The sequence below is a fragment of the Hesperophylax consimilis genome, chromosome 15 (genome assembly GCF_061612785.1).
Source record: "Hesperophylax consimilis isolate HC1 chromosome 15, BYU_Hcon_1.0, whole genome shotgun sequence".
NCBI classification, from domain to species: Eukaryota; Metazoa; Arthropoda; class Insecta; order Trichoptera; family Limnephilidae; genus Hesperophylax; species Hesperophylax consimilis.
In genome coordinates this window covers 23,622,203-23,636,927 of record NC_142850.1, presented here as the reverse complement: position 1 = coordinate 23,636,927, position 14,725 = coordinate 23,622,203, and the positions used below count along the sequence as shown (strand labels likewise).

General features: G+C 34.1%; 2 protein-coding genes across 7 annotated transcripts in view; both read right to left on the bottom strand.

Moving 5' to 3' along the window:
- Window positions 1-7,514, bottom strand: part of LOC149417515 (glutamate-gated chloride channel-like) — a 56,489-nt gene extending 48,975 nt beyond the window's left edge. For 2 of the 6 annotated variants that reach the window (XM_089640358.1, XM_089640363.1), the window contains exons 1-2: window positions 6,575-6,657; window positions 3,376-3,452 (exon numbers count right to left, since the gene is read on the bottom strand). In XM_089640358.1, the coding sequence (XP_089496484.1) occupies window positions 3,376-3,452 (77 nt within the window). In that variant the 5' untranslated portion in view covers window positions 6,575-6,657. The other 4 variants (XM_089640360.1, XM_089640359.1, XM_089640361.1 and 1 more) reach the window with 4 other exon arrangements.
- Window positions 7,515-8,545: 1,031 nt separating this feature from the next.
- LOC149417514 (glutamate-gated chloride channel-like) overlaps window positions 8,546-14,725 on the bottom strand; it is a 72,901-nt gene continuing 66,721 nt past the window's right edge. Inside the window, exon 10 of the mRNA XM_089640356.1 lies at window positions 8,546-10,192. Coding sequence (XP_089496482.1) covers window positions 9,959-10,192 — 234 coding nt within the window. The 3' untranslated portion in view covers window positions 8,546-9,958. The remainder of the gene's footprint in view (window positions 10,193-14,725) is intronic.

Here is a 14,725-nt window from a genome sequence, read left to right as displayed (position 1 = left end):
TGTTGGCAGTCCTGATGCGTCACGTGGGAGATTATAACGAGTGTGCGTAGTGTCAATAAACGTCACAGGTCTGAATCAACAGTCTTTTAATTTTAATAATCCCCGATATAATACTCATTTCAACTCTCATTGTTTATAAATTGAAAAAATTCTAAATAAATTTTTACGTTTTATTAATTTCAAAATTGGTATTCCTATTATTGAAAACAATTATGTCAATTTACGCAGTAAATTTAACTTATCGAAATTATCTGAAAGGCGAAAAATATTTGATCTCCTTTTATTATGTAAAATTTTTCATTCAAGGTTGGACTGCCCTGACACTATAAATTTGCTATCTTTACATATACCTCCAAAATATACTAGACGGAATATTTTATTCTACAACAATAACTTCGCTACGAATTCTGGGTTAGAAAGAATACATAGGTTGGGCAATGAACTAAGTGATGTCGCTGACATATTTAATTTAAACTTCAATACATTTAAAGCCAAATTAGTCCACCACTTTTTAAATGTAAATAATGTATGAGAAATCATTATATTTTAATTCGATTTTCTATTGTTTGTTTTATACTGTTGTTAAAAATGAAATTTGTAATTGTTATGTACTTAAAAGCCCAATAGGGCGTCAATAAATAAACAAATAAATAAATAATACATTTTAATGGTAAGGTACTGTTTTTATTAATCTGATGTACGAGTATAAATAACTTAAATTCGTAGAGATTGTTCTAAAAAACATTAATATCATCCATACGAATTCATCAGAATTAATTATAATGTGAGCCTGGAGTATACCGTTATTTGTCTTGTGTCGCTTTAAAGAGGATGCGATCAATTTGATGATGCACGACATGCACATTGATTGTGCACATAACGTAATAATTCCAAAGAGGAAGTGAGCAATTCGCACAACTAACAATCACAACTCCAATGGTGAAGCTAATGTACGATGGTCAACTTTCTACTATTCTCGATATACAATTCGCGCCACAGTAATTGGATGATGTCTTATATCTATCTATCTCAGCGGTCGGGGAACCGGGGTAAATTACCCCAAATGGGGTAAAAATTTTTTTTGGGGTAACAAGGAAATTTTTCTAGTAAAAGAGAATATAAATATATTGAACAAAGAATTGCAAGGAAAAAATATTAATATCATTTCAGCCAGCGAAATATTGTCAGTGTTTGGATTAAAGCTTCAATATTGGAGACAGAAAACGGAACAAAACAAGATAGCTTCTTTTTCAAAGTTAGCTTTGTTTTTGGAAGACTGTGAAAATAATACGTTTTGATGACATCGAGGATACAGTTATAAAACATCTTACCAAACTCAGAGAGCGGTTCTCTGACAACTTTCCAGATCTTGATATACGTACTTTCAATTGGGTTGTAGATCCTTTTAAATGTGAATTTGCTAACATACCAGAAGAACCTCCGGGTTTGGCACAAACAATACTTGAACTTCGATCTAATACTGACTCACGTATTCAATTTGAGAGCAAAGCCAATCTGTCGTCTTTTTGGATGTCAAAAGCTACGAAGGCTTTCAAAATTGCCCATGAGGAGTCGGTAAAAAAGTTGCTGCCATTTGCAACAACCTATCTTTGTGAACAAGGCTTTTCCACTCTAACGAACATAAAAACGAAGAACAGATATCGATTAAACGCCGAAGACTGTATTCAAATTGCTCTTACAAAAGTCCCAATTTTGAAGTAATTGTATCAAACATGAAGCGACATCTTTTCTCCAAAAACTGAAAGGGAAACCTGAAAATCTGAATTTATGTTTGATTCAATTTGAGAATTTTATTTTGTTTGTCTATTACATACTTACTATTTTCATGTAACTTTTTTATTTTCCTTGTAAATTAATTCAATAAATAAGGTTTATTTAAATAAACATTGATTGTCTTCTTTTCAAAATGGGGGGAAGGGGTAATATCAACTTACGCAAACATATTTTGGGGTAATGGTTAAAAAAGTTCCCCGACCGCTGGTCTATCTGTTTAGATTAAAGGGGAGTGTCTTTGTGTTTGTGGCAAGCGGGTGGCGTAGATTTGATTTTTATAAAAATCTATAGAATATGAGAAGTATGAATTCTAAAAACCAGGTGCCAAATATACTTCTTCAAAGGTTTACACTCAGAGATAAAACGCACAAACTTAACGCTCAAAGCTGGAAACTCTAAACTAAAAGCTAAACGCTCACAGCTCAAATTTCAAATCACAAAACTTAAAGCTCAAAGCTCAAACTAAAAGCTCAAATCTCAAAAATCAAAACTCAAAGCTAAAAGCTCAAAAATAAAATCTAAAAGCTTAAATCTCTAAACTCACAGCTCAAAGTTCAAAGCTGAAAAAAAAGCCAACCAAAGTCATTTTCGTGGTTCACCTCTCTAATTAATGAGCGATGGATGCAGATGAAGATGCGGCGGCCTCCCCGAGGGATAATTCGACAGTAAATTTCATATTATCACTACCCACTACCTTTTCATTTTTTAAAATGTAAGTAACATTACATATTTTTTCGCATGTAAAATGGCAGATTAGGATACGACCGTGCTTTTAGCTGATAGGTTTGTAGAATTACGAAGTGGATGGTAGAAAAGTTGGAGAAGCCCGAGGAAGGCATGGCACGATCGAGTGAATCAAATATTAAATTGAACAAATAATTTTGTTCAATTCTTTACCCAATTCCATCAACATGTGTCAAAACCTGAACTTATATAAGAAAAATGTTAAAAGTTGGATAAGAAATAATTTCGAAGCGAGTAACCTTTTTCTATAATTTAAGCCATCTGTTTCTAAATAACTAAACTACCACATGTCTTTCTGTAAATTAAAGATTAATTTCTTTAAATCAAAGAAATATATACATGCATCTATGTTTTATGTGTGTGTGTGGGTTTGTGTGTGTGTGTGTGTGCGCGTGAGTGTGTGTGCTTGTGTCTGTGTGTGCGTGTGTGTATGTGTGTGTGTGTGTGTGTGTGTGTATATGTTCGCAAATTAAAAAGAAAAGAAAAAATAGAAACTTCTCTAAAAAAAAACCAATCACATTGATCTCTATAGATACATTTAACAAGTTTAAAAAAATATATTTTAAACACCACTGTTTTATCCTTACACTATAATACCCACGCTCAGGCTTCGCCTTTGTGGGATTTTTTTTGTTACTCTTTCATTCTATATTACTATGTATGTACCTGAATTGTATATGTATCAAAAATTTTGTTAATAAAAAAAAAAAAATAAAAAAAAAAAAAAATAAAAGTAGCTCCGCGACAACCGGCAAGCTGACATGCCGTATTCCTTTTGCAACTATTATCTGTGGAGTTTTGGCTTAACAAATTTTTCAATAATATTTTGAGGCTCACCTGACTTGTTGGAATGAACAGTAAAGAAGGGCTAGAAGTAGCCAACATCTGCTGAGAGACTCCGCCATAACAGTCATCTGAGAATATACGAGAAATCTAGTTAGATTTGTAGAATAAGATTAAGAAGATAATTTAATTGCAATAAAAATATCAGGACTGAGTTATTTAGATACTCGCTTATACCTAAACTGCATGCAGTTGGCAATGTTTTCTTAAAAGTAGATAATAATAATAATAATAATAACATGGCATTTATATAGCGCAGTTTAGTGTCATTTCACTTCAAGTACGCTCAACTATAACAAACTTAAAAATGGTAATTCAGTATTAGTGGTTCATAAAATTATTCCTAAGTGTGCCTTACCCAATAAAGATCTAATATTATAGCACAAAATACACTGTTTATACAAAGTGATGACAAAACTTAGAAAAACAATAACAGCAGGATAGGACAAAACAAGAATATTAAAATTAAAAAATAATATAAAACAGGAGGCAGTTGAAATGAGAATTTTCTGAGCAGACATTTTAAAAAGGTACAATAAGGAGACAACCGAAACCAAACAATTACTGGAAGTTTTAGAATATGGCTTATTATAAAATATTGAAAAGAAGTTAAGATTTATGAATGGTAAGATTTTTTAAATAATTTTGTTTTTAAAGCTCTTTTAAATTCAGCCAAATTCTGGAGATTAGTAAGAGCTGAGAAAAGTCTATTCCAGATGAGCGGGCCTGTTACACTAAAAGAACGATCATAGTAAACGGATCGATTTGATCTAGAAACTTCGATTAGACCATTACTAACATCTAGATCTGCTGACCTTAGAGTAAGCTGTATATTGCTTAGGTTTAGTCGGACACATAGTTCCGATATATAGGCTGGCGCCATTCCTTGTAATGCTGTGAAGGTCATTAAGCAGATCTTAAACTCTATTCTTTCAGGGCATCGAGACAGTGAAGGCGATCCCTTAGAAGTGGGTTTATACAACAATAAAGAATCACCAAAAATCATTCTCGCCGCAGAATTAAGAATTGACTGGATTCTATTGATTTGCTTCTGAGGTAGGCCGGCATATGCACTATTACAATAGTCTATACGTGAGACGACGAACGAATTTATGAGTGACTTTGCTACATCAGAGGGAAGGCATCTACTGATTGATTTTATCTGCCTTAGATGGAAAAAACCAGAATTCACAGCTTATGTGTCAAATATTTATGTGCTCAACAGTAGATGTGTTCAACTGCACGGAATATAGTTATAAGAAGGCTATAATAACATACTCAAACACAATAATCAAAGTCAGTAATGATAATATTTTTCTGAATGGCTCCTTGATATCTTATAGTGTTAGCTAAAATATGTATTAATTTATTAAAAAATATTATTTATTATTCATCATTGAATGGCTGACAGCCCTGAATTATTAATGAAAGTTGAGATGCCTACTCAGCTATTCCAAATACAATTAACTTTGTGGGTAACAATAAACTCACTACTGACTATTATCACAGACACCTCATACTTCGACTTATGACAGGTCTTACTACAAACCTAGTATAAAGTAGTTCAACTATTGTTAACCTTCCAGCGGGCGCGCTGTCGTAAAATTTACGACAAACGCGCCTTATCGCTTCCCACACTCTTGCGACTTAGTTGTAAGCATCGAGCTTCGAGCTATGCTAGAGTCAAATCAAATGTCAAACATTTACCGCAAGATATAAATGCTTTTCTCAAAGTGAATTACGGTAGGGCAGTTGAACCGATAACAGAAGAATAAAACAGAAGCTTTCCAAAATGCGGTGTTTGTCGGTTATGTGCACTGGATAAGAAAAGATCCTCCGCATCAATGATGTGTTACCGTTGCCAGTCCTTTACATGCAAAAACCATTCTTCAGTTGAGGTGGTTTGTAACAATTGTAAGGATGAGAATATTGATTCTGACTAAATAGGTCGATAAAATATTTTGTTTTGAAATATTAACATGTTTAGAGCTTTGCCTCGTTTTTTTAAGAAAGTCAAATATATATTTTTTAAAGTACTGCCTATTATGATTTTTCATATCCTCAAAGAAATTCCCTAACGTTTGTATAAAGAAAACACAACTTACATGGAGAAAACTTGATGACGTAAAATTTACGACAAGCGCCCGCTCAAGGGAAATTTCTCAACGCGCCCGCTGGAAGGTTAAACTGGTATATATATTTCTTTTGAATTATGGATTGTCTTATTGCGCGTGTTTTTGTTTACATATTAATTGTTCTTTAATTTATTGCAATTACTATCTTGTTTACCACTGTATGCTTGTAACTCGATTATCACTGTATTGTAAAAGCCATTATAATATGGCGTTTGAATACATAAATAAATATGGAAAAGTTCACTGAATTTAATCTGAAGAGATTGGAAATGAGACACATTTTTAGATTATGATCCGTTTCTGATTCTCCATAGATATGTTAACCAATTAACCAGTTTCCCGCTTGTACCTCCAGTTTTCGGACACTATGTATATTCTCAAAAATATACCTACATTACAAACATTTCAATGAAATATTATTTGCATTTTGCCTAATTTATTATTTCTCAAAACTCAACGCATTCATTCAAATTGTTCACAAGGAATCAATTTTCATTTTTAATTAGAGGTCTACATCATGCACGGAAAACAAACAAAAAACCAAAAGAATCCGAGAGATTAATTTTTGTCGCTTACTCGCTTCTTCCAAAAAAACCTAGTATGAAAACAACTCATAAATATGAAAATGTTTAATAATACATTACACTAAAAAAAAATGAGAAAATTAATCTCGGGATCTTGAATTTAGATTTCAGAGAATTTCCTATAATCAATGAATGATTGCGGCTAACTTCAAAACTAAATAAATAATACGTAAAAACAAATTATATTAAAAACTTGAAAAATATTACCTTTATCAATAATATCAATTTAGAATTAAAGTATCACCAACAAAATCCATCATTACGAATGAAATCACTTTGATAACACGCGCAAGAATCACAGCATCACAATACAATTAAAACAATGTCATGAAACATTCGAAAAATTTCGAACTTTGGCACTTTAAATTACATCCAAACTAATTGAAGTCACAGAAGTGAACAATTCGCTCAAAAACGATTTGATGCAACTTATCTTTTGGCTGGAACTAATGGCTATTTGACTTACTGACTTACCCAATAGTGTGTACTGATTGTAATACAGACTGAGCGGAGTGTTACGTTAGCAGACAGATTTCATCTAATGCAGGGATCAGTGGGGCGGCGATGTCGTGCACGTACTAATGTTATTGTATCTAATTAATATAGTTCAAAGATTAATAATGAAGGTAATCTTGAAAAAAGCCATCTACGTTTTCTACAGAAATTCTCTTTTCAATATTCAATGTACCCACAATAGACCAAATGGATAAAATTTATTAAATTCAACAGATTTTTAAGGTAATGCTGTTAAATAATTTTCAATTCAATATATCAGCAAGATATCAGAATGATATTAAAATCCTAAAATTTAATAACAAACACATTCAAAATACCTATCTATATCTACTTATAATTTACTTAAAAAACCGTATTTTAATTTATTTATTGTTTTCAAGTTTAATATAAATATATTATGGAGTTCTACAAATTATATATATATAGTTAATTTACATTTACCGAGCCGAACCCTCTGATATGAAGTCCTCTGATATCTGGAGTCGGTGAATTATTTTCCCATTTGATCTCTGGTGAGTTGGCGTGTTGTTCTTGTACTTTTTGTATTTATTTTGCTTATATAGTGCTCTTGTATAATGTTGATTGACTAGATGATCATTTGTGGAAAAGTGTGTGGAAGGGTTTAGTTTTTCCTATGGGTAAGATTTAACCGGGACATAAAATCGGAAAAGTCATTTTAAATACATGTAGGATAACGAAAGATTTTTTTTAAATATTTATGTTGAGGGATCAGCAGGAGTTATAGGCCCTGTTCAAAGCAGGGTACTCACCAAGAGTGTAGCATGTAACGTATCTGATACTGTATCAATCTGCAAGTGGGTACGGCTCGTCCACGGTAACCGCGTATCCAGCTACGACCTCCCGGATCCGTCTTTAGTGCTCGCTATGGTGCTCGCAGTGAAACCGCCGCCGGCGGGTCACTGCGAGCACACTGCGCTCCACCCGCGAGCGGCTCGCAGTAGGCTCGTGCCTACGTACTCACTCGATAGAGTATCAGATACGTTACATGTTACACGGTTAGGTGAGTATCCTGCTTTAGGAGTTCTACCGAGCCGAACCCTCTGATATGAAAATATCTGGAGTCGGTGAATTATTTTCCCATTTGATCTCTGGTGAGTTGACGTGTTGTCCTTGTATTGTTTTGTATTTATTTTGCTTATATAATGCACTTGCATAATGTTGATTGACTAGATGATCATTTGTGGAAAAGTGTGTGGAAGGGTTTAGTTTTTCCTGTGGGGAAGATTTGACCGGACCTAAAGTCGAAAAAGTAAAAGGTATAGGTATAACGATGCCAGGTACCAACATGCGGTATTCATACAAAGAAAATCGATTTGGAAATAAACTAAGTTTTTACAAAAAAAAAATTGATGATAGGTAGGGCCACTGTCTACCTACAGGAACACCTTCTCTAGCTACTTTTTTTTCTAATGAATAAACTTTATTTTCTTCTCTCCACATTTACTGATTTTACCCAAAGGGCTTGGTGGATTTGAAGGATTGCAGCTTTTATGTTTCGTTTCTTGTTGCTAGTACTTTTATTTGTATCCTCTTGTTATCTATTTTAGATGAATTCTTCAATGGAATGCTGTTTTATTGTTTTATCATTATAATTATTTTTTATACATTGAGGAGTGTAGTCATCCAAAATAAATGTAGCTTTGTTCAATAAAAATATTAGAGTCTTGACGTGTGCAGTGAAGGAGGTAACAATATTTCCTTATAACCCCCTTGGGAAAGTGGTGAGGTCTCCTTCAATGACCTCTTGGGACTTTTGTGCGGTATTCTCAATAAAAAAATGTTGACCATTATTCCGCCGTTATACAAAAGACAAAAAATTGCTTCATTTTTGTCGCAGCCATTTTTCCAAGTAGGTGAAATAAAACAAGGTTTTTATTTCATTTATATTTATTTGAAATGTAGGTTGGAAGTAAAAATAATTAACTCACTTGTCTTAAACTACTGTGGTTTTGAACCTAGATGAAAATAAACATAATAAAAAAACACAAATTTAATAAAATAAATTTTACATATAAAAAAAAACATTTTTTTTAGGTGGAAACATTTTTACCACTAAACATATTTACGATTAAATAAAAGTAGACAAATAATCTAAATAGCAATCGTCACACCCTTCGAGCGAACTTACCTTGAGAAAGTCATAATATGATATATTATTTATAATTGATTAACTTGCAATAAGTGGATACAACAAAAATTCAAAAATATAATCTTCTTTTGTTTGCCGTGTATAGTATTTGATTTATATTACTTGGGAGTTATTTTACAACCGGCAAATCGCAATTTACAAGAATGTTTGTTAAATTTTGTTGAATCTTTAGCGAGTCACAATGTAAACTATTTTCACAATAATTTGGGTAAAAAAACACATATTTTTTTAATTAATTCGACACAATATGAACAATGATGTACAAAATTGAATTATTGTATATAAATGTTATAAACCAACACCACCTCACCGCAGGCCCGGATACTGAATCAAGTTGGCCTCATAAAAAAATAAAAGGCCAAATCTTGATGCGGTTTCGCATAAACTCGATTTTGGCTTCAAAAGTGAAAAAAAGTTATGTGATTAAATTTTATTATTATAATAAATTATTTTGTTTTTCTAGCTTTGCAGTGAAATGTTGATATTAGTACAGAATTTGATAAGTAATTATTGAACACAGTTTGTACGTTTTTTTGTAGAAATTCAATATAGAACATCCTATCCAGTACATAGTTATTTTATCATAGAGTATCGAGTATCAAGAAGTACTCTAAATAAAGAATGATGTTATATAAAAAGTCACTTAAATATAATTAATGTCACTTAATTAAATCGAGACGAATATTGCAACACGTGTCAACATTTACCAGTTTTCAAAAACATCTCTATTTTGTGTGCTAATATTGTATAACATCAATTTAATATCCTCAATACATCGATTACTTATTCATAACGGTTATTTTAGTATAAGCCTCGCGATGAGAGTGTTTAACATACGAGTAGTAGTTATTTATGTATTGTACAGTACATTGAGTGTCTATAATGTATATCTATTCTGTGTACCACATGGAATGGATAAAACAACGTTTGTCGCTGTGATTAGTTTCCCATCTCAGGGAGAGGACTTGAAGACAAACACCATAGAGCCATTCCCCGATCGGCCACTAATACGGGAGGGAACTGTGTGTGTGGGTGGGTGGTTTGTTTGGAGTGGGTGAAGGCTACAAGGAGGCTAATGAGGCTTAGACCACTCCGTCCGCACGAACGAAGAAGATGAGGACATAGATGATGCAGAGAGAGGCGCACAGTGCCGTCAGCCCTAGCTGCACCCATCAGTTCTCCTCGCCCTCCTCCCTGAAGAGATAGGTGGACCAGTAGACCAAGTTGAAGAGCGCGAATACCAGTGGGAAGGTGATGCGCGAGATGACGTCTATCCTCTTGGAGCGCGTGGGGAACTTGGACAGCCAGATCTTGCAGCAGTTGGGTCTCGGGGGCTGCATGTGTACCTCGCACTGGCGCACCTTCTCCAGCGCCAGCGGGTCCCCGGACTGCCGCATTAGCGGCTTCTGGGGAGTGATGCCCATTACATAATCATAAAGTTACACCCAGATCCAAACCGACCGGGACTAAAGAGTTGTTGCAAAAGTGAACAACTACCGTCCCAAGGACTCTACCATCTTCTACCTCCAGTGAAAATATTTTATCATTTTTTATCACCAAGCAAACTGGGGATTGCGCAGATGTTTTTGATCAAAGTACGAATTTCAGTATATTTTCCAAATTTGTATTTGAAAACACTACTTTTTACTGGAGCAGATGGAAACAATGTGGCAAAACAATTAAACTCTTAAAAAATTAAATCTACACATATTTATGCTGACATACTTCTGCTGTGATTTGTAGACATATCGTCCAAAGCTTTGTGACTATTTATAGTGACATCATGATTCGTTTATCCACTACCATCGGGTGACAAATATATTGTATGGTAAGCAATTCAAAGGTTTTTTTTTTTGTATTAGGCAATTCACCCTAAAGAGAGTGCTTTGTGCCGATTGGGTTAAGATATATGGTGAAACTGATGTGAATTATTTATAAGGGGACTGGACATATCATATATTAAAGCCATTCAAATCTATAAACTTATAAATAATAGAATATACGCGAGAGTTGTTGAGAGACAGCAAATATGGAATACTAAGGGGAGACTGGTGGGTGATTTTAATAAGCAATCGATACATGCCTTTGAAAGAAGAGTGGTATTTACAATTGAAGAAGACATGGTCAAGAGTCTCATCTTCCACACCACACTGGCATAATGAACTTTCGAGCACCCGAATTTTAAACAAATGAGTTGCAATAGAGCAGTGGCCAATTCTCATTCTCGAGATACAGGAAATAAATCTTTTGGACTTTTTTGCCGTGGAACCAGGGTTTACTTGGAATATGATTTTGTATTCCAGCATAGAAAGATCCAGTTTGAGTTTTCGTGATTGTCCAATTTTCTTCCCAGGAACGAGACATGTTGGATTTAAGAATAGAGAAGACGTCAGAGACAGGAATTTTAAAATCTAAAGGAATAGAACCAGATACAGTTCCAAGTTTAGCGAGAGAATCAGCTTTCTCGTTACCCTCAATTCCTAGATGGCCAGGCACCCAAACCAGTATTGTCTCAAACATAGATTCGTTTAAAGAATCGAGGATGTTTTTAATATTACAAATAACATAGTCTTCTGGACATCGAACGATATTAGAGGAAATTTTTAATACTGCACTTAGAGAGTCAGTACACACTAAGGCTCGACGAATATTGAGGAGTTGGATTTGAATTAAAGCTTGTTCAATTGCGAAGCATTCTGCAGTAAATATGGAAATTTCTTTAGGCAATTTATAAGACAGATTAACATTGAATTTAGGAATATATACCGATGCGCCACATTCTTTGTGGTCGGATTTGGAACCATCTGTGTATATGAGGGAAAATCCAGGAAACTTTGAAAATATAATGTTTTTAAAATGTTCTTCAACATTTTGAAAGTTATTAGCTGAAGATAAAATGTTCGTCCGGAAGTCAGAAATTATTACGTTTGGGATAAAATTAATAGCATTAAACGGGGTACTGTAAATAGGAAGGATTGGATCGTTTTGTAGATTTTGAAGGTAAGAAGACAGAGATCTAAATGATAGAAAACTTTTTAATAAGAGAGGGAATCGATCTCTATCTATTAGCCTCCTTCTGTTATTCAAAATACTGAACAAACGATCGAGACTCTGTTCCAATGAGTGACGCGATAAAGATAACGCTTTGAAGATATATCTATCCGCGAGGTATTGTCTTCTCAAAAATAAGGGAGGATCTACACATTCTATCTGAAGAGCATTAATTGGAGAAGATTTCATTGCCCCAATAATCATTCTGAGCCCTTTTGATTGGATTCTTTCAAGTTTTTTATCCAGATATTTAGGAAGTAGGTCGAAAAGAAATGTGCCATAATCCAAGTGACTTCGAACGAGGGAATTATACATTAGTTTAAGAGTAGTAGGGTGGGATCCCCACCATACTCTGGAAACAGCTCGCATCATATTAAGCCCCTTTTCACACTTAGCAGAAACGTTCTGAATATGCGGGAGCCAGGAAAGCTTATGGTCCAAAAGCAGGCCAAGAAATTTTATTTGCTTAACGATTTGAAGGGGGAAATTATCAAAAGAGACTGTAAAGTGAGGCAGTTTTCTTTTGCGAGTAAAAGCCACTACCTTGGTTTTAGAGGTAGCTAAATTCATTCCATTTGTCAACATCCAAACTTTAATATTATGTAAGGCCAAATTTAATTCCTTCGCAGCATGCGATAAATTTTTGTGAGATAAATATATGAGAAAATCGTCCGCAAAATAAAGTCGCTTGATAGACGAAGGGATTACAATGTCTAAATCACTCATATAAATATTAAATAATAATGGACTGATTACAGACCCCTGGGGTAGCCCTTTCCAAAGCTTGCGCTTAAATATGTTTGAGGAAGAGTGGATAATAATGGATCTGTCTGTTAGCAAGTTGATAATAAATTGAACTAATTTTATGGGGATTTTTATTTTAATTAATTTTTCCTTCAAAATATCAATTAATACATCGTCGTAAGCTGAAGAAAGATCTAGAAATGTGGCCAATGTACAAGAGTTAAGGGATTGAGAAATACGGATATCTGTTGTTAACAAACTTAAATTATCCATAGTAGATTTCTTTTTCCGAAAGCCGTATTGATTAGGAGGGATAATACTGTGATTTTCAACAAACCATTCTAATCTGTTCTTTATCAAATGTTCCACTACTTTAATTAAACACGACGAAAGAGCAATAGGACGATAGGATAAGGCTTCGGACGGATTTTTCCCTGGTTTTAAAACCGGGAGGATTTTTTGAACTTTCCAGACATCCGGAATATATCCTGTTTCAAACATGTTATTAATTAAGGATAAGAAATATTCAACCGACAAGTCGGAGAATGCTTTAAAGAAGCTATATAATATTCCATCAGGAACCGGAGAAGAGTCAGAAAGGGATTTAATTACTCGTTTTAGTTCACTAACTAAGAAAGGAGAGTCTAGCCAGTTAGAGTGAGATGGATATGAAATAAAAGAGGGCATTTCTTCACATCTGGCAACTGAAGGAGGGGCAATCTTATCAGCAAAACCTATAATAATTTTCTCCGGAATATGTTTGGTACGCTCCGGAGCATATGACGAACCGAATTTTTTTAAATTAGTCCAAACAGATGACTGGGGAGTTTCAGGAGACAGGTTTTCACAAAATTTTCGCCATCCAGACCGCTTTTTATTTTTCAAAATACGTTTAGTTTCTGATTGGACGCGTTTCACTGATAAAAATTTTCAAAAGACATGCATTTGCGGTAAATGGAAACTGCTTCTTTTCTAGAGTTAACAGCACGAGTGCATTCTTCGTCCCACCACGGAGTCGAATGATTAGTTTTAATGTTAACTTTACGCTTTGGAATGGATTTTTCTGCTGCTTTTATAACTATACTAGGAAATAATTCACATTGTGTTCTGATGTTCCCAAGAGAAGATTTTACAGAGTGAACAAGAGAGTCTAATACAGAAGAAAAAAATCTCCAGTTCGCATCTTTCGTTTTAAATTTAAAATTATTGTTAATTGTGAAGGAATGCGAGGTGGTTAGATAGTGAAAGAGGATTATAATAGGGAAATGATCACTGGAAAGGGGGTCTTTAAGTATGTTCCAAGAACATTTACGTATCACCGAAGATGAACAGAGAGATAAATCAACAACACTTTTCCTTTGTTGAGGGGGGGTGAATCGGGTTGGAGATCCGTCGTTTAAAATACATAAATTATGGGAATCAATAAAATCTAAAAGATTACGGCCAGAACGATTCGTTAATTCACTACCCCAAGAGGTAGAATGAGCATTAAAGTCGCCCAGTAACATATACGGGGGACGAATCTGAGACATAAATGATGACCATTCGATTTCATCAAAAATAGTGGAGGGAGGGACATATATTGATAGTATTGTAATATCACATACAACGGCTGCTACTATCTGAAAATTGTTAGAGAGAGTATGAAACATGATTGGTTTGAAAGGAATAGGGTCATGGATGATTAAGGCAGCGCCACCTTTACCATCCTGTCTATCATGTCTAAGACAATTATATCCAGAAATCTTAAATAGATACGAGGGTTTAAACCACGTTTCAGAAATAGCGGCAACTGAAATTTCATGTTCATCGAGTAATTTTACAAGTTCAAATTTATTACAGATTAGACTTCTGATATTCCACTGAAGAATTCTGTTCAGTTTCGGAGACATTAGGAAGACAGGATAACAAAGATTTAATGCAATCGGCAGCGTTGGACGGTATATTATTGTTGTTTGAAAGAATAGAAATTAAGAGGGTAATTAAAGTCTGAATGAAAGCAGAATTTTCATTCACCACTTTCCCTAAATTAAGGGAAGATTGGGAACTATTTAAAGCACTCCCATTGAGTGTCTGAGATTTATAATTCCCATTTGGGTTAAACAAAATATCATTATGTTGATTTTTATCAATAGAAGCAATAA